At 40.7% G+C, this 25,605-nt stretch overlaps 3 protein-coding genes across 5 annotated transcripts in view; 1 reads left to right on the top strand and 2 right to left on the bottom strand.

Moving 5' to 3' along the window:
* STARD9 (StAR related lipid transfer domain containing 9) overlaps positions 1-11,140 on the bottom strand; it is a 99,055-nt gene extending 87,915 nt beyond the window's left edge. Inside the window, exon 1 of one of the 2 annotated variants that reach the window (XM_086891766.1) lies at positions 10,750-11,140. In XM_086891766.1, the coding sequence (XP_086747892.1) occupies positions 10,750-10,796 (47 nt within the window). In that variant the 5' untranslated portion in view covers positions 10,797-11,140. The remainder of the gene's footprint in view (positions 1-10,749) is intronic. The other variant, XM_086891765.1, reaches the window with a different exon arrangement.
* Positions 11,141-13,370: 2,230 nt separating this feature from the next.
* Positions 13,371-18,097, bottom strand: HAUS2 (HAUS augmin like complex subunit 2). The gene is made up of 6 exons (XM_086891815.1): positions 17,828-18,097; positions 17,489-17,581; positions 15,731-15,800; positions 14,809-14,941; positions 14,039-14,147; positions 13,371-13,901 (listed from the first exon to the last, which is right to left on the bottom strand). The coding sequence occupies exons 1-6, from the start codon at positions 18,095-18,097 to the stop codon at positions 13,752-13,754; spliced, it is 825 nt and encodes a 274-aa protein (XP_086747941.1). The 3' UTR covers positions 13,371-13,751.
* A 48-nt stretch (positions 18,098-18,145) lies between these two features.
* Positions 18,146-23,757, top strand: LRRC57 (leucine rich repeat containing 57). Of its 2 annotated transcripts, none has more exons than XM_086891816.1 (6): positions 18,146-18,236; positions 18,928-19,098; positions 20,182-20,317; positions 21,308-21,576; positions 22,045-22,230; positions 22,810-23,757. In XM_086891816.1, the coding sequence occupies exons 2-6, from the start codon at positions 19,015-19,017 to the stop codon at positions 22,849-22,851; spliced, it is 717 nt and encodes a 238-aa protein (XP_086747942.1). In that variant the 5' UTR covers positions 18,146-18,236; positions 18,928-19,014; the 3' UTR covers positions 22,852-23,757. The 2 variants fall into 2 exon arrangements, with proteins under 2 accessions (XP_086747942.1, XP_086747943.1); XM_086891817.1 differs by lacking the exon at positions 18,146-18,236 and adding an exon at positions 18,268-18,505.
* Positions 23,758-25,605: the final 1,848 nt, after the last annotated feature.

Raw genomic sequence — 25,605 nt, 5'->3', positions numbered from 1 at the left:
AGGATACAGGCTGGGAGTACCTAAGCTAGAAATGTGCAAGTGATGCATTTAAACCTTGTAACTTTATAGATGTTTTGACAAGCAAATGCTTTCCAATGTAAGTCACTCAGGGGGCTTTGATATCCATGTATAAATCTCTGCCAGGTGAGATAATGGACAAAGCTGGCAATTACCCTGTACAGTAGATCTGATTTAAGAGACAATGGGACATTTTAACAGCATTTCACAATAGTTTAAGAACAGCAGAAGACAGAAAACCAGAGGGATCATTTAGGAGAGAGCTTGCTTTTGTTACATATACTCTTTCCCTCACTGCCCAAGTGTGAGCTTGACCCTATCCTGTTTCCCAATCCCGTGAGCATCCTTAATTTTCAGTCCTTAATGCTCCAGTTTTACCAGCCAAAATAGTTCACTGAGTTCCTATCCTTCTCCTCCTATGCACACACATCATTCCCTACAGATATGTGCTATGTGTTCTCACTGGCATCATGTCCATCTTGCCCAGGGCATTCTTCAACTGCTCCGCAGGTCTTGTGTCCCTTCTCCTACTGCATTGTAGCTAGTCGCTGATGTCTCTGCTCCAAAGATACATAACCCTGCTCCTCTTGTCAGGTCTTCCAGTGTCTAACCCAAGTTTACTTGTACACCCCACAAATAAACTGGTGTTTCCTCCTGGACATGTGCTGAGGTCAAGCACTGAGCTCAAGTTATTAAAGCAATGTCAAACAATGAGGTTTTTTTTACATAAGGGGATGATGCAAGCATGATTTGGTCAACACTAGAGAATTCAAGCTGAGAGAAAGTAGAGCCCTTAAAATTTTTACCTGCTACATTATTACAAGTCTTCACTGAGCATGTTAAAGAGTTTTAATGGTTTAGAGCTTGGTCAGAAATGGGTAGATTGAGATGGGAATCACATCAGATTTCAAATTTTAAAATTAATTGTGGAATTCAAATAAAAGGTCCCCCAAAGTAGCTTTTATATGTTTTAAAACATAATTTCCCATAACCTTATCTCCTGAAGCAGCTGAACTGTTCTGGGCGAAGCTTAAAAATAATTTTAAGCAACTAGTCTGAAACAGGCTTTCATGAATAGGACACTTGTTCTCAAATGGGTGAAATCTGGAAAAGCTTTTAATAGTTTTAAATGCCAGGGTGTTCTAGTTGCAGAAGTAAGGCAACCTCAACAACAAACAGTGGCCTCAACCCTAGCTATGATAATTACGTGAAACCCACTGCCTTCAGTCCACACGTTACACATAACCCTATGAAAAAGTGACTTTTCTCTCTGGGTTCTTCTAGACCTGATGCTCTCACAGGCTACAGTCATTACTAAAGATGAAGGATAAGGAAGAAATTCCAAACATAAAATCTTTGAGATACAAAGAATTTCTGGATCTAAAAAAAATTGGACTGGCATTTACATATCATATTAAAATAAAATAAACCTGGTAAAACACAATACAAAATGAAATTGCCACCTTTTACCAGGTATCAAAGATTCCACACTATGCAGCCACAAAGCTTAATGCAGCAATCACGTACCTTCACTTGAGTCACACAAAACAAGAAAGCCACAAGAAGATGGGGACAGAACTAAAATCTTCCTTAGCTCTGGATGCATATTCACAGCACCCAGACTTTTATCTTAATTCCAGACTGTTGCTGAAAGATGCAATTTCTCTTTGCTGCTCCAACTCCCCACATGTGTTTCTACTTTCTAGCAACCACACACCCATGCAATGACTCATATCAGCTGTGATCAGGAGAAAAAAATCCATACCAAAATAAATAATCAAGGTGTCACAGGACTCTCAAGCCCTTCCAGAGCCCTGAGCCCAGCAGTCACACAACCTGCTGAGCCAAAGCAAGAGAAAGGGCAGGAACACGTGGTGGTGGGAATGGAGACCCTTCCCTTCTGCTGCAGCTTTCAGCCAGACCAGGGAGCACCAACAAAGCACAAACCTGGAGCTGCCAGCTCTACAGGCTGAGCATTGGAGCTCCCTGTAAACACACATTTATATCATGCTTCACTTAGGTACAAAGCATAGAACCTGGGGAAAGAAAACACAGTTTCCTATCTAAAGCCCAGGAGGAAAAACACTTGCAGCTGTTCCAGATATTTTGACCTTAACTCCAAATTGCAAACACTACAAAAGCTCTCTCAGCAAAACCTAAGTTTGTCATTACAGTCTTACACGCAAGTGCAACAGTTTGCATTTGAATGATAAAGCAATCCATCATCCTTAGGAATGGGTGCTCCCCATTTCTCCCCAAATTGCTTTCTCCCCACAGGTTTGAAAACTATTATTTGTACCCATAAAAATCAACTTCAAACTTCTCTAGTAGCACGTTTGGCTTCTGCCACTTAGAAGTCACTGTGGTCCTAACATTTAGTTTCTCCATCCTCTCTGCTCCCCACTTCTTGAAAAATGCATGCTGTATTTGGGAAATGCCTCTCCTAAATTATTTTCCATGAAAACAAGTTCCCTGGACAAGGAAAAAGCTGTAGAAACAACACCTGATGGTGCTTGTCCCAGGGAAGACCTGCATCTTCTCAGTTATAGAAAGCTTTAGAGAAATGCAGACCCAGCAACAGAGCGGTGGCATAAGTACAGAATGGAGTGGCAGGGCTGTAATAGGCAGCTACAAGGGAGACCTGGCAAAAACAAAGCTGCTGCAATCCAGAAAATACAGGCAGTCCAAAGGGAATCTCTCATATCATTTCCTGTTGCTATGAAAAATAATTTTTGCAGCCAAGATGTAAAGCTAATGCAACCCCCCCAGGGACAAAGACACTGCAAGAATGAGCCAGTGGGAAAGAATCATGGGAGGTTCAAGACCCCGGAGAGGGACACTTCCACAGCTTGCTGAATCTCACTGAGATGAGTTCAGACACAGAGCACACAAGTGCAAGGAGGTATGCAGAGCTGGAGGAAGCAGTGGGTGGAAAGAAAGAGGGAAGTTGTTTTTTCATGCATTCTAAAATTTGCCCACTTCTCCTCCACCCTCTCAAGTTATAGTCAGGCACTTGGAGAACAAAGGAAGCTGACTTGTTTAAAATTGCCTGTTTGTTTTAGGAACACGTACATGTGATAAAGCAAAAATACTGTAGTCAATAGCAGTAGACATCTCATGCAACAAAACAGCTTCTACAAATACAGGCCAGCAAAGTATTCACCAAAGTTATCAAACATACTAAAGCAAATATATACAACTCAAGTACAAGAAAATTCTTAAACGATTTTTTAAAGAAGCTTCAAAAATAATCCTGCAATGTAATCACTGCAAGTACTTAATGTTTTCCTGCCAGTTCCCACCACTCAAGCTAACTCCAAATTCAATCTCAACCTGTACTGAAGCATAGACCCTGAAAAGTAGTGTGTCAAGAATGCCAATCCCTCTCCTCTTGCAAAGGCTCTTCCAGGAAAAAATGTGGCAGGATGTATGCCATCAGTTACTCCTGCTGTCTCTTGGACTGTCACTTCCCAGAACATGACCCAAACCTGTGGCAGCCTGAAAATAAGGCAGACATTTACCACTTGTACCTGGGGACACTTTGTGCCACCTAATGGCACACCTATGCAATCACCATGCCAGCAGTTTATGTATAATCCTGAAGAAAATCAAGCCCAAGTATTCCCTTGGTCATGAAGTTTAAACATTTCATGGGGAAAACTTCAGTTAGTCAGATTTATCTTTTCTTTTCCTTAACAGTATGTTGTTTGGTGTCTCTGGCTCTTGTTTATTGGCAGCCTTGGCAGAAGTGTCTTTGAGAAGCTGCCATCTTTGCACTTCTTGAATGACTGACCAGCCTTGGCCATGGAAACAAAGCAACAAACTATGCAGGGCTTATTCTCATCTTTGCTAGTCTTCAGAGAACATTATCCCAGAAAAATGGGTTGAGGATATACCTATTGGGTGACCAAGGGTGCAATGAGGAGAGCACTAAGAGTCCATGCTGCTCCATCAAAAATTGTAGAGAATATCAAAGCTTTCAGCCATTAGAGCTTCTGCACTCTACTGACATGTCAAGGTACCTCCAGCCACAACTTTTCCAAACACAGCATCCCTCCAAAACACCAGCCTGAGATGTATCTCCTTATACCTGCTGCTGTAACCCATCAGGGTCAAGGTGCTGATGATATGGATAGCCTCACTTTGGCCAAAGCAGGATTTTTTTATATGTAAAAATAAAGTATTGACAATCAAGTAAATTTATCTGAGATTCATTTTCAGTGTTTCTCATTATTCTCATTATCCAATACCATTTTGGATATTTCTCTTTAAAGTCAAAACTGTTTCACTGTGTCTTGCAAATGGGTGTGCACAGCTGGTCAGCAGTCCTCTGACCAAATTCAGAACAGATGTTTATAAATAATTCTAAACTCTCTATTGAAGCCAAGTACACAGAGTTCAACAAGACAGAATACTGCTGTATGAGACATGCTGCTCAAGTAATTTTTTGAGCCTACTCCCAGCTGCATGGAGCATTCATTGGCTTTCATAATGCCTAACACAATCTGAAAGTCAAAAAAATCACCAGTCCTAGTGATTACCATTATTCTTGGGTAGTTTCCCTCATTCTCCTTTGCAAATACTATATAGCAATAAAAATATCGGTATTTGGTGCAGATACAAACATGAGTCATCTTCCTCGATAAATCCAAGTCAGAAATACTCCTGATGATACAGCAGTGCTTTGAATTATGGAATAATGGTGTTTTCTTTTTATGCAGAGACATGGAGGAGAGGAGAGAAGAGGAGAGAAAAAAGTTCTTTTCATCTGTCATACCACCAGCATTCAAAGAGACATGAAATAAGGAGGATTTAAAACAACGCTTCAGACCAGTCAGTGCAGTTTCATCCACTCTTGATTTCACAGCTGTTTACTGAGGAATGACATAGTATAATTCAGACTTTTGCATCAAAAGAATGCTGTACAGATGCCATGTTTTCCATGCAAACCAGAATGTGGATACAGAAGTTAGTTTTCATTCCTTGAAACCAGCTATTATGTGAATGGCCCACCTAGGGATCAAAACTACAACCCCGGTGTTATCAGCACCATGCTCTGATCTACTGAGCTCATCTCAGGGTCATGCAGAGTTCTGCTCTTTTATGAAACTAGAAAGTCTGCCCTTTACCAAACTTAGAAAACTTGGTTCATGCAACTTCAAGAAAAATACATCTGGGAAAAGCTGCTGATGCAGTACCCTTACAAAGTCACAGATGTGTCTTATGGAAACCACCTGCTAATGCCAAGAGAAAAGAGCAGCCACCTGGATAGCCTACATGAAACTTTAAATAATATGCTGAGTAAAAGAAAATAACTAATTTAACAGAGGGAGGAAAAGATGTCAAAACAACCTTAACAGAATACACAAATGTTAAGAGACATTTGTTTGGAGAGGGACTTCCTTTATAAAAGCAAAACTAAAATCTCAACTTTTCTTTTAAAAATCCTGGCTCTGCTGTGGAAAAGAAGTTAGAAATCATGAGCAGTGCATAAACAATGCAGTTCATACAGATTTTGAGACAGCAAAAAACTCTTGGAGACTTGAGACTGGTCTTTCCCACCATGCTTTTTCCCAAAGCCCATGTTTAACAGAGGAACAACACTCACTCAACTATCACAGCAGATAAAATAGATAAAAGTCTGCCATTTCTCTATGTGTTAGAGAGCAACAGCACCAAAGTCACCAGGAATATATATATATATGAAAATATACAAGGAGAACAACAAATTCCAATCTGCTGTTGCTTTAATTTTATTTTGATAAAGCATTTAACTTACGTTATGCATAAGATTCAAGGAATGTTTTCTACAAAATTTATTGCAAGTTATCACTCTTGTCAGCAGTAGAACACATTGCAGTATCTAAATTCTTGTGGTTACACATGAACATGCAGAATAGCTGAGAGCACAGTCTATAAAACAGCAATAAGTCTCCCTTGCAAAATAATCTTTTCTATGTTTACTATAATGTGATTACAAAGAACAAAGGAGATAGAGCACTGCAGAGCCTAGTTGAAAAAGTAAAAACCAATAGTAATTTACTTTGCATGTTAAAATGATCTGAAAGTAATTATATTTTTCCACATGGCTTTTACTTTGAATAGATTTTAAATACTCACATCGTGATGCACGCGTCATTTGAGATTCTTTCTCAGCTATTCAGTGAAGCTATGATCAGCACACTGCTCAGGTCAGCCTCCCACACCAAGCCATTTTCTGGAAACTCTGAGTGAGACACTCCCTAAAATTCCCTCCCAGGCATGGGCTTGCTCACCTGAGTTCTCAGGACCTCAAACTTAACTCCTCTTTCCCATCCTTTCCTCAGGCTTCATTAACTGATGCATTCCAGGAAGGCAATTAGAGGAATAGTTCATGCAGAGCAGCAAAAATGAGGAAAACAACTGTTGCAGCTCAGACTGTGACAGTAAACACCTGCACAGCTGGAAGTGTGCTTCAGTTCTGCCACCTGGGACTACCCAGACATTTCTTTGATGCTTTAATTTGCCAGAGTGTGGAGGACAAGGCCAAGAACTGAAGGGACTGGGGAATACATAGCTGGCCAGGAGGCTTCAGGTTACAGCTCAGAAACAATGCAAAGCAGAAAAAAGGCAAAGGGCACCTTTTGGATCAATTAATCTGTTTAGCAACTCTTTCAGGTGACTGTGAGGGTCATAGAGAATTGGAAAGTTCATTTATGAGTTAGTAAAGACTCCAGGAAAGACTCTCCCAAATAAGAGCTCTCTCCCAGACCAGAGAAACAGCTGAAAAGTGAAGATGATATTTTCAACAGTATAATATATCTTACGTTTTGCTTGCTCCTGCACAAGTAACTCTCACACTTCAGGGTACTATCCCTGAAGCAAAGTACTTTAAAGTTTAAAAAGCCTCACAAGGCAACTTGGATGCCCCACTGTCAAATTTTTAACCAACAACACTATAACCTTACAAGTGAACCAAAGAAATTTGCTGTGAAGATTTTACCCAGGTCTCAGTCCACTATTCATGAAGGAATGCAATCTCTTCTAGTCACTAGACCATGCTAAGAAAAGAATTCTACAGAAATGCATGAGAATCTTCATTGTGGTATAGAGAAGTTTTTTTTTTAAGTTCTTTCCTATCTCTGAGCTATGTAGCAGCTCTCAAACTACGCTTTGATAAAGGACTGAATCCCAGATACACACAAATGAGCTGAGACCAGCTGGATGGAGGGCACAAGATGTAGTGGATCAGGGAGGGAAAGGCATGAGGCAGCTGTGCTCCATCCTGGTCCCGATATGACACTGCCCTGATCATGTGGGTCACTCCTCTCCCAGAGGGTCCCATGCACAAACAGCCCTCCCTCTCTCTTCTTACATGACACACAGCTGAGATTCTCAATAGGAGCAATCAGCAGCCCCAGGTAGGTACTAGATACATCGTTGGTTATCACAGCAAAGGGACAAACATGTCTGAATCTAGCAGAACATAAAAACTAGCATTTGTTTCAGCTGGCCTACGTAAGAAAGTGAAAGGACATGTCCAACGCTTCAGGGGTTTCTGTGGCATACAGACACCCAACACAGTATTAAGAGAGCTATCCAGGCACAAGGAGAGCCCTGGACACGGTACTGAAATACTTGAATACTTTTTCAGCCAGTCACAGCATTTCCAAGTCTGGAGGGTGAGGTCTCCTATCACAGCACAGGTGTTGGCATCCTCCACAGGGCCATCAAAAAAGAAAGAGGAACAACATTCCCAGTTCACATAGTTACATGGTAGCATTCAAAGTGTTTCCATCAACAGCTTCTGACTGACAGCCAAAAATAACATTACACTTTCCTTACAAAAGTATGACATCCAAGATTAAGATTAGACCAAGCATTAAGACATCCGGAAATAAACCATAAAGGGATTTCATCAGTTCCCAGCTCCTGTTTAATACCTGATGATTACCTATGGCTATAGACAGCTTAATGCATCCATTCAGGCTTCCATATTTCATTCTAAGGGAGAAACATATTTACACAGAGCAAGTATTCATGTAAACACAAAGTAACAAATCTTTTTTAGTATGAAGAATAGTAAATGTCTAATAAAGACTTTTAAATATTACTCCAGGGAAAATATTTGACTGAATTTACACCCGACACTGTATTTTGGTGATAAAAAAAAATATTTAGTCTGTTGGAGAATGACTAATAGCATTATGAATATCACTGGCTACAGGCTGTTCAAACTTCAGGCAGTGGAAATGCAGTAGTTCTGCATTTTCAAAATGCAAGTGGAAATGCAGTAGTTCTGCATTTTGTGTAACCATGCTTGCTTTATATCTGTCATGGATTATTTGACCATAAGAGTTCTCTGTCAAAGAATGCACTGTGATGATTGCCATACAGACACAGAACAAAAAGACCACTCTGCCTTATGCTAAAGAATAAGAATTTTGACAGCTCCTGAATGAACATTTTTTAACATCTGAATTTTCAGATGCAAAACCACGGTTCATCTGCAACTGCAAATTAAATGAAGAGCAACAATGAGGAAGTTCATATGATAGCCTAGAAACAACCAACTGACCCATGAGTTCTAGCCTTTGCCTGCAGCTTTCCAGCTTCTGGTACTCTTAAAAGCCAGGTTTAGTATTTTTGGCTGGAATGGAGAGTGTACAAATTACAGTACTTCAATCCAGTTGAACTGAAATTTTTACTGCAGGAAGTCTCCCTTTTTAAAACACCTAAAACATCATAGAAGCTGTGGCAATATGGGTACCCTGTTGGGGCAATTGCAGTGTGTGTGTATAGAGATAGCAAGAGGTTTGTGTGATAACAGCATGGAAACAGTATAAGAAGTTGGAAGAGAACCGACCTTTAAGCCCACTTAGAGTTTTTTTCCAATGTCTATCAAGTTTACTTGAAGCCTTCATATATTTGGTATTTGCCCCTAAGTCATTACATTTGATCAATTTTGTTCAAGGCTAGAAAGAAAGTTCTCATGTCAGAGCCTTCACAGAGAATATACAACCACTTCCTCTTCCCATTTATAAAATTGAAAAATCCATCTTAAATTGCTTTTGCTGAGGCAGCACAGTAGAAGGTGCAACTGGTCTATTGCTTTTGGGGTCAGACACCATGAGATTGGTCTCTGTCTCCCTTCCTATCCCATATGTTTCACCATCACGAGTTGAGTAGATGAAATTAATTACCAGTTTCTCCCTGCATTATCCCCTGAGTTTCTGCTCTCACCTTCATACAAACATTTCTGTTTCAGCCTCATATTAATTCCTCCCATATGCAAGAAGCTGCCCACCTCTCTAACCCTACCTTCCTCTCCAAACTACATCCCTCACCAAACAGCTGGCCCACACTGCCTACATCAAAGGTTTTCCTGTTTATCACACCTTATCTGACAGTTACAGGTGCTGTTTATTGCTATAATGACCTATTCACTGTTATACACCATTTAAAGCAGCCCACGCAGGAAAAACATTAATACAGATGTGGTACAACATTCCTCACCAAGCAGATCTAGTGAGAGGGAAGATAATGATAACAATCAAATAATATATCCACCACTACGGCAACACCAAGCAATAAAAGGTTAAACTTAGATTACTTCAATGCTGTAACTCTTCTTAAAATAGGCCAGATAATAATTTAATAGATAATATCTATTAAATTCTGTTCCATTCACAGCTGTTCAACAAATCAGACCTATATAACCCAAGCACGATTTTAAACAAAATTCTGCACAGACTATCTTTAAAATCAGTTAGCTTTGACATAAAGGTAAAATGTGGTGAAAACCTGTAAATTAGTTTGCACACTTCCCTTTCTATTAATACTAGCAGGCTCATTTTGTGTGGGATTTTTCATTTTCTTCAGAAGTCTCTAGAGTCTTTTTTTGAAAATAAAATAAAAATCCAAAAATAAGAACAAAAGAGTCCAAAATATGCTAGTGTACTGCTGGCTAAATGACTAGGCTAGTTTTCTGGCTGGGCAAATCTTCAAAAATCATTTTCTCTACTGCATGAAAGAGTTATTTATCACAGAAGTCCGTGCAGTCAGAAGACAACACGAGGGATTCGTGCCAAAAAGAAAGGCAGCATCAAATCCAAGACCGGCCCTTAGAGCTTGTACCACTTTTCAAGCCATTCCTGTTGGAGTGCTATAGCATTTCTCTAACAGGAGGAGCAAATTACCAGCCGCTGACATTTGGGCTGCTCACTTATTCACCTTCTTTTCTGCTCCGAATTTCCAAAGTCTGCAAGGTTTTAAACATGTGTTATATGCAAATAACACCAGAGCATTGTGCTACGGCATCTTCTCTTTTTTTGTGGGAGTTGTCTTCAAGCTGTAATATGTAGCTTTTGGGATTTCCACTGGGGCCAAGCAAGCCGGGGAGGGAGCGGAGCTGGGCGACAATGGGAATATCCGGCTCTGCCTCCCACTGGAAAATACAGCAACAACAGAAGGGGAAGGGAAGATTCCTGGACACCGCATGACAATTGTCCTGTTTTGGGGAGCTCAGGAAGAAGGAAGTCAGCCTAACAGCCCCACTGCGTGACCTTTCCAAGCAAACTTTCCAAGCTATTTAGCGAGGCGGCGGGAGGCTGCCGCTCCTCCTGCCGTACCGCCGAGCTCCCCAGGTCCCGCTGTCCCTGGCTGAGCCGCGGCTGAGCCGCTCCAGGGCGGCGATCCCCGCTCCCCCGGCCAGCCGAGCCTCCCGCCGCGCCCCGCCGCGCCCCGCCGCACCTTTTGCTCAGAGGCCGGACCCGCACGGCGACCTTGACGTTGGCCATGGCTCGGCTGACGGCCGGCAGCCCCGGCCCCGCATCCCGCGGGACGGGGAGGAGCGGGAGGAGCGGGAGGGGGAGCGGGGGGAGCGGGAGGAGCGGGAGGAGCGTGAGGGGGAGCGGGAGGAGGAGCGGGAGGAGCGTGAGGGGGAGCGGGGCCGCCCCGCCGGGGAGGGCAGGGCAGGAGAGCCCGGCCCAGGCAGCCCCGTGAGGGGCGCACGGGAAGTTCCCCCGGCCGAGAGCAGGCGCCTGGGGAAAGGCTGCCCGGAGCTGCCGTGCGCAGCCTCTCCAGCATCCGAACCGCGCCTTTAGCCTGAGGTTTTAGCCTGAGCGAGGAGAGCGGCACCCCCGAAAAGGCCTGTTTGAACCTCTTCTACCCAAGAGTTCAACGCCGCCAGCACGATGAAGGGTGCTGCCCTTAAAGCGCTCACTAGGGACCAGCCCTGTAATCCCTCCACATTCTTTTGACAGGAATTTAGGGAAGGCAAGTATCCCCTCCTTATTAGTGCTAAAGGAAAGGTCTCAAATGTTTTAGATTTCTTTGGAAACATCCAGTCTTCATGTGGCTCGTACTTAGGAGCTAAAAGAAAATTTTGAAACTTCCAAAGAACTTTAACTGAAATCAATATCTAGCTGTTGCACTGGTGGAAGTTTTGTACTTAAGAGTAATATAAAAATCACGGGAAGTATTTTAAAAATTTCTTTCAGAATACTGTCACTGTCAGCTACTGATGTCACAGGAAGATGCAAGAGCAAGTAGCATTGGCATAAAAAAGATGCCAGGCTCAATAGGCAGGTCCTATTTGACTTTGACAATTCCATTTGCCAATGCAAATTTTTAAATGGACTCCTGGTTTTGCATTTCAAAATATGATAAACTGAGCTATATTTAAATATCATATATGAGAGTTTAAGAATCCTATGTTGTTTTTATATTTAAACAACTCCTCTTTAACTTTTAACTGCTTTTAACTATAAAGTATAGTTATATTTTCATGAGACAGTTTGCCTTAAACTCCAGAAACGTTATAGCTAAATAAAAAAGGCACCATATTTCAGAACTTTTCCTAAGTGAAGAATGGGATAGATCCTTGGGACCCAATACTCCATTCACCACAGAGGTGCTAAAATGAATACCTACAAGCTGTGAATCATTGTATACTTCAATGGATTTATCCCTTGAAATCACACTAAAGAATTAATTGACACATCACAGGCAAATGGCAATTATCTAAACTCCACAGTCAACTCTTCAAAAGTAGATACAGTAAAAGAAGAAAATATGCTCAACTCTTTGGGATATGGCAAGACCACGTATTTCAAAGAATTACAATGAACAAACTGACTAGAATGTTTCCATTGTGATCTAAAATTATTTAATTACAACAGTTTTAGTGCCTGGTCTAAATCATCACTGTAAGACAGAGTGAGAGTCTAAACCTAGAATAGATATAGAGGACTTTTACTCACAAAAATCACAGAATCAGTTAGGTTGGAAATGACTCATTGAGTCCAACCTATGATCACCTATTGTTCTGTTTTCTCCTGTGTCACAGAATGTGCAAAACATTTTCATTAAAAATGTCAGGTTCTCTGCAGTTGTGTGGAAAACCTTAATTTCCACTTCTGAAACAACAGTGGCATGAAACTTCAGACTCAAGTCCTGTAATGACATATAGCAAGTGTTGACACAAAGACCCCATTAATGCCTGTTGCATAAATGCTGTTTATATTCTTAGAGTCTACCTAGTGATATCCTGCTTAAACCTAATTAAAATTGTTTCTGTCCTCTTCTCAATGGGAGCAGAGAGGAACATCAGCTATAGCTTACACAGTACACTAGAGAACTGTTAAATTGGATGTCTTGTCATCACACTCTGCAGAATGGTTACAAAGATTAAAAAGAGATTCTCAGAAAATTTCAAATATAAAATACACCAAATACAAGTAAGTAATAATATAGTGGCCTCAACAAAACCAAAGATTTCTTCCTTAATTCTGCTTTATGTGCAATAGTCAGATAAACTTGTGAACTTTGTGGTACTGAGCCACCCAGTGGTTACTTTGAAAAAGCAAAATGCTCTTATTTCAGCAACAGAAATCAACAGGTTGGATTTTCACATAACAAATGATACAAGAGGAGAAAGGAATACATTTGCACCACTTCAGTCTACTCCATATCCTGAATATAAACCCTCCAAAGACAACCAACTACACTGGTTTATAGATGTCCTGCCAGTGACATTGCACCAACCTGTCTCCTCATGAGGGTTACAAACTGGGATAACCAATGCTTTTGATAAACTGTCAATCTTACTCATGGTACAAGAGTTTTATTCCGAGTGGGACACCAAAAACAGGGCAAGCAACAGAAAAAGAGAATCTGAAGAATATATTATCACTACAATTGAAGAATTTCCTGCTTTCCCACAAAACCACATCAGTCATAACAAACTGCAATTTAAAACAAATTAATTTCTTGACTGCAACTCCTATGGAAGCATAAGCTTGGAAGTAATACTTTGCTATATTATTTTAATTATAGGACTTTATAACAATATTAAAAGCAAGAAACAGAGCTTTTGAAATCTAGTACTTTTATTAAAGTTTTACGGCAACATACAAAATACAGTGTTTTATCAAGAGGCTTACAAAAATTAATAAAGATACTATAGCAAGTGCAAAAAAAATATCAAAACAATTTTCCATTGAAGATACAGGCTCCAAGGGACTCTTATCCAACTATTTCAAAAAGGAACTTTTCAGTACTCTGTCTTACTATGAACTACTACTCATTGTCCTTTTTTTTAATAAATAGTTGGAGAACTGTTAATTAATAACAGAAATATAACTACCTATGAAGTCTCTGTTGGATTAAAAGACATCTCTGTTGCAGTTTTCACAGAAGACTGTAGGAATGTAGTTCTTTGAGTAGTCCTCCTACTTGCAGAAAATTATTTGTTAGGCTAAAGATAAGCCAAAGTCCAAGTCAGCAGTATTGCATACACTGTTAGAATATACTTCCTTTTGCAGTTCTTCCCATTTCAGTATTTGCTCTGTCAGCTCCTCCAACTCTATCATGAGCACCTTTGTTTTTGACAAAGTGGTGTCCTGAAACAGAAAAGGGTTGGATTTAATCTCTATACATCCTGTCAGTCTATCAGGACATAGAAGTAACCTAAACAACCAAATTGCATTGCATTCTTCGTGCTGGAGAAGACAGCAGGTTCAGTTCTTTCACTACTCACCATATTGCTCATCATGTGTGGTACCTGAGGGATGCTTCTCACAGACTGCAAATGGCTTTCAAGCTTCTCAATGAAAGTCACAGCCTCAGCCAACAACTCTACTATACACCTGTAACCAAAAATGAGCTGAAAACTTGCGCTAAACAACAAGAATTTAATACTTTTAAGTTCTTTTTTCATTGTCCTACTTTTCTTAGTCCCCTTTTCCAGCTTTCTGCAAACTTCTAACCATCTTAATTAATTTTTCTGCAATTATACTTTTTGTATAACCTTTAGCAACAAGAAGGGCAGGAATTACAGAAGTGAATAGCCACTCCTTCAGTACCTGGGCTAGATTTTTAGACTGTAAGAAGAAGGACTATACTTGTAAAACATGCACTATGCATGTCTGAGAATCATTCACATTTAATTCTAAGCAAACAACAGTGGAAGGAAGATACCCAGTGCTAAAGTAACAACTCCTGCATGGGAGAAGTATAACAAATCCAGCATGTAGCACATTTGTTTAAAACAATGCATCACAATTTGTTCTGTAGACTTCTAAAGACAAGACCAATAACCTAAGTAAATATTCATAAAATACGTGTCACTACCTTTTTATTAATTTATCAATGAGTAAACTACCAGCTTTTAGCTGAGGTTCTGCTACCATTTTTTATGTCTATTTTTATCAGTGGAAAAATTATTGGGAACATATGATTTTTATTGTTTGTTAGTTCAAATTAATTTGGACTTAAGAAAACCAGAAGAAATATTTTCTTTGTGCCTACCTGTGAAAAGTAGCCTCAATAGGCAGGCTTTCTTCACATCTGTGTTTGATCAACCTCTTTCTGAGGTCCCTCTTCTCTTTCAGAATGGCTTCCAAGTGCCTGTTCATGTCTTGCAAAATCTCGCATTTTTTCCCTATAAAATAAAATTGCAATGTTGAACCTAATCTTTTGCTAAAACAAAAGCAAAATTTCTCCTGAAGACAGAAAAAAAATACTGATCTACTGCAGTGGACAGTTACATTCAAGAGACATTAATCAGAATGGCTTTTGTTGGAGCATGTATGATTTAGTATCAACATGCACTCAAAGTCACAATACCTACTTTTCAGAGATAGATATAATTGTTTTACATTATCTGTAATTTTAAGTAAATTCTCTATGGGATGAAGTCAACTATACCATAGCAATGAAATATCACAACAGATTTCACTAGTCTAGCACAAGAGTAGCAAACTAGAAAGTTTTTAAGTACACATAAAATCAGAGTGGACAAAATGTGCAATTACAATAAATCAATGCACGTGCTCCCTAAGTGCAAAATTAAAAGGTGTAATAAGTTTAGGGGGATAGAGATGCAACAGAAATACACTGAGTTTCTGGAAAAGAAGCAGAATAGCACATGCAGGCCAATGGTTGCTGATGATCTCAGAACTGATGATCCACTGACCCTGGGGAGCTGACCACACCTCCCACACTGTTTTAGAGAATGAGTTACGCATGCAGCTTCTATGAGACAGTAGAGAGTGCAAGTTCAAATAGTATGGAAACATGCTTTAGGTGTTAATAAAACACCTACCACCTCCAACAAGTTATTCAGAGATGACTGCTGCAATAACTTCTAGAAGGGTTATGTACTCATTTGAAACATTAATCTGCATCTAACTTAACACTCTTCATTTTTCTACAGTACAACTGCACTTACCTAAGTAAAAAGGGTGAGTAATGTCTGCTGTCTCATTCTCCAACTGCATCATTTCTATTTTCAATTTTATCTACAACGATAATAACATCAAATGAAAATGCATTTTTAACATACTTATCCAGACATTGTTGACTGTCTTGGGGTGGAGGCGGAAGTGGAAAGGGAGAAAGCGGCAGCATAGGGAGAACATGTGTGTGAAAGAGAGCAAGCATTAGCTCAAGAACATGTTACACTGCTCCCTGGAGAGTTTCTACTACTTGGTGGGGATTTTGTGGTCAATAAGAAAAAGACTGTTTAAAAACACCAACCTAAATGATTTGGAGATTTGTGCTGGAAAAGACAGATCTTGCAATTCATTCCTAAACCACAGAACTTATGACAGAATGGCTTGGGTTGAAAGGGCCCTTAAAAATCATCTAGTTACAAGCCCCTGCCAATAGGCAGGGATATCACCCATTAGACCAGGTAGCTCAGAGCCTCTCTAACGTAGCCCTGAACACCTTCAGGGATGGGGTATCCACAACTTCTCTAGGCAACCTGTTCCAGTGTTTCACCACCCTCACAGTAAAGAATTTTTTCCTAATGTTTAATCTAATCTAATCTAATCTAATCTAATCTAACCTAATCTAATCTAATCTAATCTAATCTCTTTTCTTTTACTTTAAAACCATTCCCCCTTGTCCCAGCATTATCTGCTTGTGGAAAAAGTCACTCTCCCTCTTTTCTTAAACCCTCTTTAAGTACTGGATGGCTGCTGAACAATCCCTGCTCTCTGAGTCTGTTTTTGTAGGAGAGGTGTTCCAGCCCTTGGACCATCTTCATGGCCCTCCTCAGGAACTGCTTCAAGAAGGTTCACTTCTTTCCTGTCCTGAGGATTCCAGACCTGGACACAGCACTCCAGGTGGGGTCTCACAAGGTCAGAAGACAAGAATCCCCTTCCTGGCCCTGTTGGCCACACTACTTTTGATGCAGCCCAGGATGTGGTTGGTTTTCTGGGCTGTGACTGCACATGGCCACGTCATGTCCAACTTTTCACCCACAAGAAACCCCAAGTCTTTCTCCACAGTGCTGCTCCCAAGGCGTTCATCTCCCAGTTTGTACTCACATCTGGGATTGCCCTGACCCAGGTGCAGGACCCCACATTTGGTCTTGAGCCTCATGAGGTTCTTGTGAGCCTATTTACTTCTCACACTTGCCCACTTCCTCTGAATGACATCCCAACCTTTTGCTGTGTCCAGTGCTCTTCTGCCAATTCCTTAATCACCGAATAGTCTACCCTTAAAACCCATGTCCCTCCTATTTACATCTCTTACAAAGCAGTTTCATAGTCTATGTAGTGTCTAAACCAACACTGTAAAATAAAAGGCAACAGCCAATTAAGGCAGTATGAAATGTCTGAGGTTACCACCCGCTAACCAACAATATTGCCTATAAAGAGACACTTTTTTGTGTCCTGAAGTCAACTACAAGTTGTTTTTTATTGTTCAGTTTCTTCAAAAAACTTCAGGTAACACTTTAGTCAAAGGTGCAGCCTGCTGAATCCTTCTACTTCAACTTTTGTTTCATAGTTTTGTTTTCTTTATGACAACTCGGACCACCGGGGGAAAAAAGTGCCACCCATCAAACAGCTGAATTGTTAACAAAATCCTCAAAACTTGAAACAACACGGCATGTGGCAGTCTGGTATTTCATTAGGGCCCTGTATTATCTCCAGGTATCGAAGTGTTGAGTGTACACTGACAATAGTAAAGGCTGTACCTCATTGATTTCGGCTTCCATGTTCACCATTTTTTCCATCTCTGAGAATTTCGGAAAACATGACATTCTTCTGCAAGTTAAATCCAAGGTCTCCTTTGAAAGTAAAACAACAGGAAAAACGCAATCAGCAGCACGAACGTACCAAGCAAATGCTCCATAAAGGCTTTTAACAGTCCAGAGCTGTTCCTCTCCCGCGCTCTGCAACGCAGCGCCCCTCACGAGAGCAGCGAGAACCGCGCGGCGCTGTCCCGTCTCTGCCCGGCCGGTACCGGCCGCACGGCTCCCGTCTCTGCCCGGCCGGTACCGGCCGCACGGCTCCCGTCTCTGCCCGGCCGGTACCTGCCGCACGGCTCCCGTCGCCACGCACCGCTCCAGCAGCAAGGCCGCCGCCGAGGGCTCCCCGGGCTGCTCGGGCCAGGCCGCGCCGGGCTCCTCATCGCTCTCCGCGCTGAGCCACGAGCTGCACTCCAGCTCCAGCTCGGAATCGCCATCGAGATCGGAGTCGAGCTCGGGCTCGCCCGCCCCGCGGGGCCGGGGGCTGGGCTTGTCGGCCGCCGCGGCCGGGGTCCCGCTGTCCCGCAGGGAGCGGGAGCGCCGGGGGGCCGCCATGGCGGGCGTGGCAGGAACGGCGCTGACACGCGTCCGGTTCCGGGCGGGCGCGGCCGGAGCGGCGGTTCGGGAAGGGCGGAGCGCGGGGGACGGGCCGGGGCTCCGCCGCCGCGGAGCGTCTGCCAGCGGCGCCGGACAGGTTGGTTGGGCCGGGCCGGGCCGGGCCCGGCGGCCCCCGGCGGTGCGAGGGTCGGGGCCGGAGCAGCCGGACGAGGTTGGGGCGGGGGCACCGCGGCCTGCCGCGGGTCGGTGCTGGCCTCGCCCCTTGCCGGGGGGCCCGAGGCGGCACGGAGCGCATCTCGTGTCGGGCTGCCTACGTGCTGTGGCGGGCTTCACTCCCCAGCGAGCCCGGCACTAATCCCGGGTGAGCCGCGCGCCCTGGGATTAAGCCCCGCTGGGGTTACGGAGGTGGGTGTCGTGTGTCTGCTAATAGACACGGCAGAGGAGTCTGCTCTCTAAATAAAGGTCTCAAAAAACCCAAATAAAACAGTAGCAGTGTTGGCATTCCAGCGCTGCTAGATGCCACAGAAATCACAGCCTGTCTCCGTAGAGAATCTCCTTACGATGCGATGCGGGGCCTCGAAAAGGCATACTATAGAAAATGTGCGGTTTTCCACTTAGTTTTAACTGCGGTTGTTGCATAGTTTCAGTAATCAAACTGCTGTAAGGAAGATACCTTAATCTAGGTAAATTCAAGTAAACCTTTAGACTTCTAGGTTTAATTATGAGGGAGATGAAAACACAGCAGTGAAAAGGTTCAGTGTGTCAGAATGCTTGTAGTGTTGGGGACAGTGCACATAAAGTGACTTCTTACCTTTGCTTTATCACAGAGACTTTGGATTGCAGTTCTCTAGCACGGAGTAAAACTGGCTGACACCATCACTCGCACTTTGTGTGCTTGACAGAGAGCTGTTAGGATGGGAAATAGTGCACTAAAAGCCCACCTGGAGACAGCACAGAAAACTGGTGTGTTTCAGCTCACAGGAAAGGGGCTTACTGAGGTAATGTACTGGGAGGAGAAACATGGCTCTTTATATGGAAAATATATCAAGATTTTTTTGTTGTTGTTGTTTTTTTTCATTTTTTTCATTTTTGCTTGTCTTCTGATCGAGAATTTATCTGTCAGGGCACTTATACGCTTATGAGCTTATGCTTTACAGCAAATATGTTCAAGAATTGCTAGTTATGATGTTATGCTTTTAGAAAATGGCTGTAAACTTGAGGAGGACAATATAAATTTTATAACCGTATTGTAACCTAGATACTCCACAGTTTGTCACATGTATGTACTTATGATGTATTTAATTGTAGGCATATGAATAGTCTGTACAGGCTGTTCAATGGGCTGGCAGCAAGCATCCTGAAAGTTTATTACATTGGAAATTATCTTAACTTAGACTCATCTGCAGAAAAACACAGAATGTCCTGGAACCAACAATTCACATGATAGCCAAGAATAACTCTATATTGCAGTAATTTTCCAAGCCTTTTCTAACATACCTTCTTCCACTGTCCTACCTCCTCTCTTCACTTTTTCTATAGCAAGTCAAAGGACGATCAAAACCACTGGCTTATTCACCAGAACTCCCTGATGGTGATTGTCAGGTTTTTCTTTTATTCACCGAGTGCCACAGCTCAGTACCAAAGTGGTACAGGGTATAAATAAGGAAAATGGTATGCATAATTATTTAAAAAAGGAAAGCAGGAAAAAAATTTTCACAGCATACTCTGCTAAAATATAGAGTTATTAACTGGCTGTAGAGTATTTTAAATTATATGTTGGCATGTTTAAGAGAAGCACATAAGAGGATGAAAATGTAATGTTTTTAATTTTCCTTATTTGGATGAAAAACTACTCCTTCTACATGTTAGTGTTTTCTTTATACCCCTTTCCCCTTCCCAGATGAAAAAAAATAATTTAAAAATATGGGTTAAACGAATTTGCTAATCACAGTGTGGTGATTGGAATTGTGATACATATGGCAGTATGTAACAGTGAGACAATTAAAATTTTAAGCTGTGCAACTTGAACATTCAAATTTGTATCAGCTTTTTAAATGCTGTATCTTTTTCTCCCCCAATAGTTTCCTGAAGATCTGCAGAAGCTAACAAGCAACTTAAGGACAATAGACTTGTCGAACAACAAAATAGAGCTCCTGCCACCACTCATTGGAAAATTTTCCTTTTTGAAGAGCCTTGCTCTAAACAACAACAAACTAAGTATGCCTGCTAATTAATATCTCCACTGAGTTTTAAGATAATAACTAATTTTCTCTATCAAAAACTAAATTTAATTATATAACTCTCACAAGATGTAAATGAGGAGTTTGGTCACCTAAATTGAAATCTTTGGAATTCATGTACAGGATAAGAACCTCTAAATCATAAATTCTACAAAACTAGTTTTGTAGAATTAGCTTTAGTGGCTTAGTGTATTACCAATTTTACATGAGAACTTAAACCCACAGAGGTTTTGTGCTGTGACTTAACCTGATGTGAGGCTTTAACAGTGTCAGAGGGTTTAGTATTTGTCAAGAGAACGGGTAATGAAGATGACATGTAGACAGTGTTGCTGGTTGCTACTGTTTCTGTTTAACATAATGAAAAAATCATGATGAAGAAACTAGGGGTTTTATGCATTAACTATGTATTATCTGCCTTTTTGAAAAAACAAAGGTAATTTACAAACTTCATTGACTCTGTAGTGCAGCTCATGAATTATACCCACATGTAGGTGGAAAGAGGGATGAATGGATGCCAGCAGACCTTACCTGGTGATGTTTGTATGCTGGTATGACACAGAATGAATTATAACTCATTTCTGAGGAAGTTGACTAATACCTTTGAAGAGCAAAGATGGAGCTGTGAATTTTGTGGTATTTCAGGTGTCATGTTGGCAGAGTGTAAGTAATGACTATAACTGACAGGCTAAAATCTTCTGATAGTGATTTCAGGCCATAATTTGAAGGTCTGCCTTGTCTGCAGATTATTTTTGATATATTTATAGATGATGGTTAACAAGCACGTGTTGTCTGTGGGCTTAAGTTTCTCTGCAGGGATCTATCTGTGCCTTCACTGGAAACTGGGGAGGAATTCAGTAAGAAATTACTTAATATAGCACTGTTCTCCCTGCAGAAGCTTATTTGAATTAAATGGGTGTGAATGTTTACTGCTCTTTAGGTCACACGTTTTTCTGTCATTTTTCTCTAGCTGCTTTACCTGAGGAGCTGTGTAAACTGAAAAAACTGGAAACACTTCACTTGAATGGCAATCACTTGAGGCAGCTACCGGCTGCATTTGGACAACTTTCAGCTCTCAAAACCCTGAGCCTTTCTGGAAACCAGCTTCGGACTGTGCCTACACAGCTCTCTGGTCTTCGCCATTTGGATGTGGTAGATCTTTCAAAAAACCAGATCCAAAATGTCCCCGACACCGTGGGAGAACTGCAGGCTATCGAACTCAATTTGAATCAGAATCAGGTCTGGTAACTGAGATGTTGTGGGAATGTAAATTTAGGACATGGTTTATCTTGAACTTAGTACAGCCATGGAACATAAGATGAGACCACCAAAACTTTATAGCTGAAAGAAACCTTCTGGACACAACACAAATGAGGAATCATAACTAGATTTTGTGTACCAACACATCAAACTGCCTGATTTGATTAACTAAAAAATTCTGGATTTAGTCATGCAGAAAATTATTTGAACAGTTCTTGAGTAGGAGTGTGATAAACAGATGTGTAGGTTGCTTGTTATCATGGAATAAAAAGTGTATTTTGATTTTTGATCAGTTGTTACTTATGCATTTTTTTTAAGTACTTACTACTAATGTAGTTTCTATTTACAATATGGTAATTTTTCTGTATAAGTCGGAAACAGATTACTTAATAATCATTGATCACTACCATTTTAATCCCATTTCTCTTTTCTTTTTATTTCCACAAGATTTCCCAGATCTCAGTGCAGATCTCCCACTGTCCACGCCTCAAAGTCTTGCGTTTAGAAGAAAACTGTCTAGAACTCAGCATGCTGCCTCAGAGTATCCTCAGTGATTCCCAGATCTCACTGCTTGCAGTAGAAGGCAACCTCTTTGAAATCAAGAAACTCAGAGAACTGGAAGGTTATGACAAGGTTTGTGTTTTGGTTTTTTTTTTTTTTCCTTTTTGTATTTAAAGAAACTCCTGGTGAAGTCCTTACTCAGAGTACTAAGCATTTATGCTGATGAATAAAAGCACAAAATAGTCTGTTGGTGGTGTCATTGCTACTGGCTTCATAAATAACCTCTGAAAACAACTCCAGGAGTTCTTCAGAGGAACTTCCTTGTAGGATTCAGGATCGGTGTTCTTTCATCAGCATCTTTTGAAGGGTAGCTGATAATGACAATCCTGTCTTCACTTTGATGTGACAAAAAATAAGGGATGCTTTGAATTATGCAGCATTCGTTAAGTATTTAATACTAGTTCATCCTTAACACTGGAGATTTGACCATTAATCGGAATTGCAGCAAATGCCAGAAATGTTTTGGGCGTGTCTTTGTTCAAAATTAAAGCTCTAATAGTTGGATCTCTAATATATAATGCCTGGGATATAAAAATATGCTTTAGATGCAGACTGTTTTTGAGTCTGAGAGCAGAAGCTCAGCTGCTTTTAGTAGTAATGAATCCCCTATTAATTTCTGAAAATCTTAGATTTTTTTTCTTTTCTTTGTAGTACATGGAACGATTTACAGCTACAAAGAAGAAGTTTGCATGATCACTATTCTGACCCTGTATATTACCAGTAAGAAGACAGAATCGAAGCATCTGCTTCACTGACTTGAACCAAGACTGATGAAGGAAATAATCAGAGTACTCCTCTTGTAGTAGTCTGAAACAGCCTGTTAAGACCACATTGAATAAACTTGAACTAGAGAATATAGGTATTGAACTGATGAACCTGCCCAGGGGCCAGTTTTGATTTTAGTGCCACAATAGCTTTTTAACATACTACATGTTCTCCTTTGTCAGGGCTTGTTCTTTCACAGAGAAAGGGAACAAGCATTTCAAAGTTGCCAGTTCCCTTTTGTCAGGAAGCTGGCTGTTGATTTGTAAGAGGATTATTTCTTCTGGAAACATTTTTCCATGATAGCACATGGAAGTTCTACCACTAATGCACTGTATGTCTTGCAGTAAGCACTGTTATGCAGAGAAGAACTTTTACAAATGAGATTTGAGTTGATAACCTGTGTTAGTTGTTTTTGGTTTTTTTTAATGAAGCACAAATAGATGTGATTAAGTTAAATGTTTTATTAACAGCTTCCAGTAAACAAATTGTGGTTTGAGCATCCTTCATTTATATTTTAAACTACAGGCTTTCTTTTCCCATAAGCAAGAATTGCACTACAGTCCAGTTTTGCTTGAGCTGTATGAAATAAAAATCAGGTTCATCTTCAGTGTATTCAGTAAAAATGTATATTGCTAGAAAATATAATATCCTTGCACTGACTCCTTGTGTACAGAGCAATGCTGAAGGTTTTAGTTGTCAGCCCATTGCTGCTGCCTTATTACCAAAAGCACCTAGAAAGAGCTAAAAATGTATGCAATTATGTAACTTATACTGAAAAGGAAAATGTACTTGTATATTTTAGTAAATTATTTTCAAAAAATCAGTTCAAGTTTATTTGGTGTAACTTGTCATTTTTTTAACTAGTACAAAGATGTCACTGAAAGCCCTCACTTAACTACTTGAGTCTGTTGTTGGTAACAGCTACACTTCAACATTACACCCATAATTATGATTAAAAATAAGTGGTTCTTTTGTGAGATGCTCAGAGAGGTATTTATTTCCTTGACCCTGTTGCCATCTTATTTCAGTTCTTACATAGTAATACCTAGAAGAAGAGTGTTTTAGGGGACATCAGCTCCTTATTCAAAGGATGGATGTGATTCATCATTTAACAGGGAACCAGTTCTACTTATTCTTTAATAAAAAAATCTACTAGCTTCTTGACAGAAGTAGCTGACAGCTGACCCTGTTTATGAGTCTACTTTGTTTTGCAAGGCATACAGTGAAGTGCTTTAAGAACACTTATGTCTTACCATGATGCAAAGCCCTGTATAGTCAGAAATCTATTCAACTTCATACTAATGGATTCCACTGATTAAGACACGCAAACTGAGTAGTGAATAAAGCCTCCACACTTGTTCTAAATTTTAGCTCCTTGTACTTGATACCTAAATCCCATTTGAAGTACTATTTTGTTTGGTTTTTTTCCTAGAGCTTTGCTGTGCATGAGACATCAACAGAACAAATTAGCAGTTAGCAGATTCCCCCTTTGCATTCACCAAAGGAGTAGTCTATCATCAATATGTATGCACTTGGCAATACTGTGCTGTGGTACCATTTTGGTTGTACAATCTTTTACTGAAAGTATCTGCACTCAGAGGTGCTGCTTCTCTCATTGAATGTGTTTGTTTACCAATGTTGTTATTTTCTATTCAACAATGTGTAAAAAGAGATGGTAGAATAGAACTGTTGAAAATTATGGAGTTAGCATTGCTCTAAAAAAAAAAACAACTTAGTGGGAAGTATTTAAGTAAGTCAACATTTCTTTTTTGTGATCACTAGTACATTTAGAAACCTTTCAATTTCTCATTGTTAGGCTCCTTTGCTGCCTTGGAGTTATGACAGCTATCAAAACTTTTGTAGAGCAAAATGGAGAAAGCATCACGTAAAATACCAATTGGAACCAAGTTAGTCCTAATTAACTAAACTTGTTCCAGAACAGAGGATGACTTATTTCTGTTGCAAGGAAAAAAATAACTGGCTGATGCCCTTGACTGTTTAACTCACAGCAATGAGCTGTGAATAAGTCACATAGTGGAATGCTGTTCTAGACATTTCAGCACTCTACATAACCTATCAGTAATTTTATATTGGGACTCCCTGTTTCCCTTCTCATCACCCCCACCCTGCAAAAAGTGAAGCTATAAACCAGTTTGATTTCTGTGCATAATTACTTGCAGCTTTTTAATTTTGGAGTTACTGAGGTAGAGCATTACCCTAGTTAACAATAGAAACCATTTGTGTATTTTGTTTCAGACCTGTATCACTCGCTGTCCAGTTTTCCATTTCAGGAAGACACACATTTAATCCATCTATTCCACCAACATTTAGACACTGCATTGCTTCAAATGCAGCAAAGTGAATTAGCAGCTGCAAGTCATTGTGAACAGGGAGTTGTTTTACCCTATTGCCTTCACAGAGGTGTTTTCTACAAGTAGCTGTACAAGCAGCATGTGCTGCAGTTCATAGTACAGTTACTGCTGTGCTAAAAAGCTGTCTTTCATCAAGGAGCAGACTAGCTAGAATTTACCAATTATTGTCCTTTAAGTGTACCCATGTGACATGTACTGCCTCCTCATAACAGTTACAGAACCAGGGTGTCCCTAGTTCCTGGTAGATATTAGATAGTATAGTAGAAGTACTTCTTCCAAGCTCTTCCCAGGGATGTTAGTCTCTACTGCA

Source organism: Cyanistes caeruleus, chromosome 6, assembly GCF_971803275.1.
Source record: "Cyanistes caeruleus chromosome 6, bCyaCae1.hap1.1, whole genome shotgun sequence".
Taxonomy (NCBI): Eukaryota; Metazoa; Chordata; class Aves; order Passeriformes; family Paridae; genus Cyanistes; species Cyanistes caeruleus.
This window is presented reverse-complemented; position numbering and strand designations above follow the sequence as displayed.

Coding starts and splice junctions, on each gene's coding strand:
- HAUS2 (XM_086891815.1), bottom strand. CDS start 18,097: ATGGCGGCCCCCCGGCGCTCCCGCTCCCTGCGGGACAGCGGGACCCCG. Junction 17,582..17,827: donor CGACGGGAGCCGTGCGGCAG/GTACCGGCCGGG, acceptor TTACTTTCAAAG/GAGACCTTGGATTTAACTTG. Junction 14,942..15,730: donor TACTCACCCTTTTTACTTAG/GTAAGTGCAGTT, acceptor TTTATTTTATAG/GGAAAAAATGCGAGATTTTG.
- LRRC57 (XM_086891816.1), top strand. CDS start 19,015: ATGGGAAATAGTGCACTAAAAGCCCACCTGGAGACAGCACAGAAAACT. Junction 20,318..21,307: donor TCTAAACAACAACAAACTAA/GTATGCCTGCTA, acceptor ATTTTTCTCTAG/CTGCTTTACCTGAGGAGCTG. Junction 21,577..22,044: donor TCAATTTGAATCAGAATCAG/GTCTGGTAACTG, acceptor TATTTCCACAAG/ATTTCCCAGATCTCAGTGCA.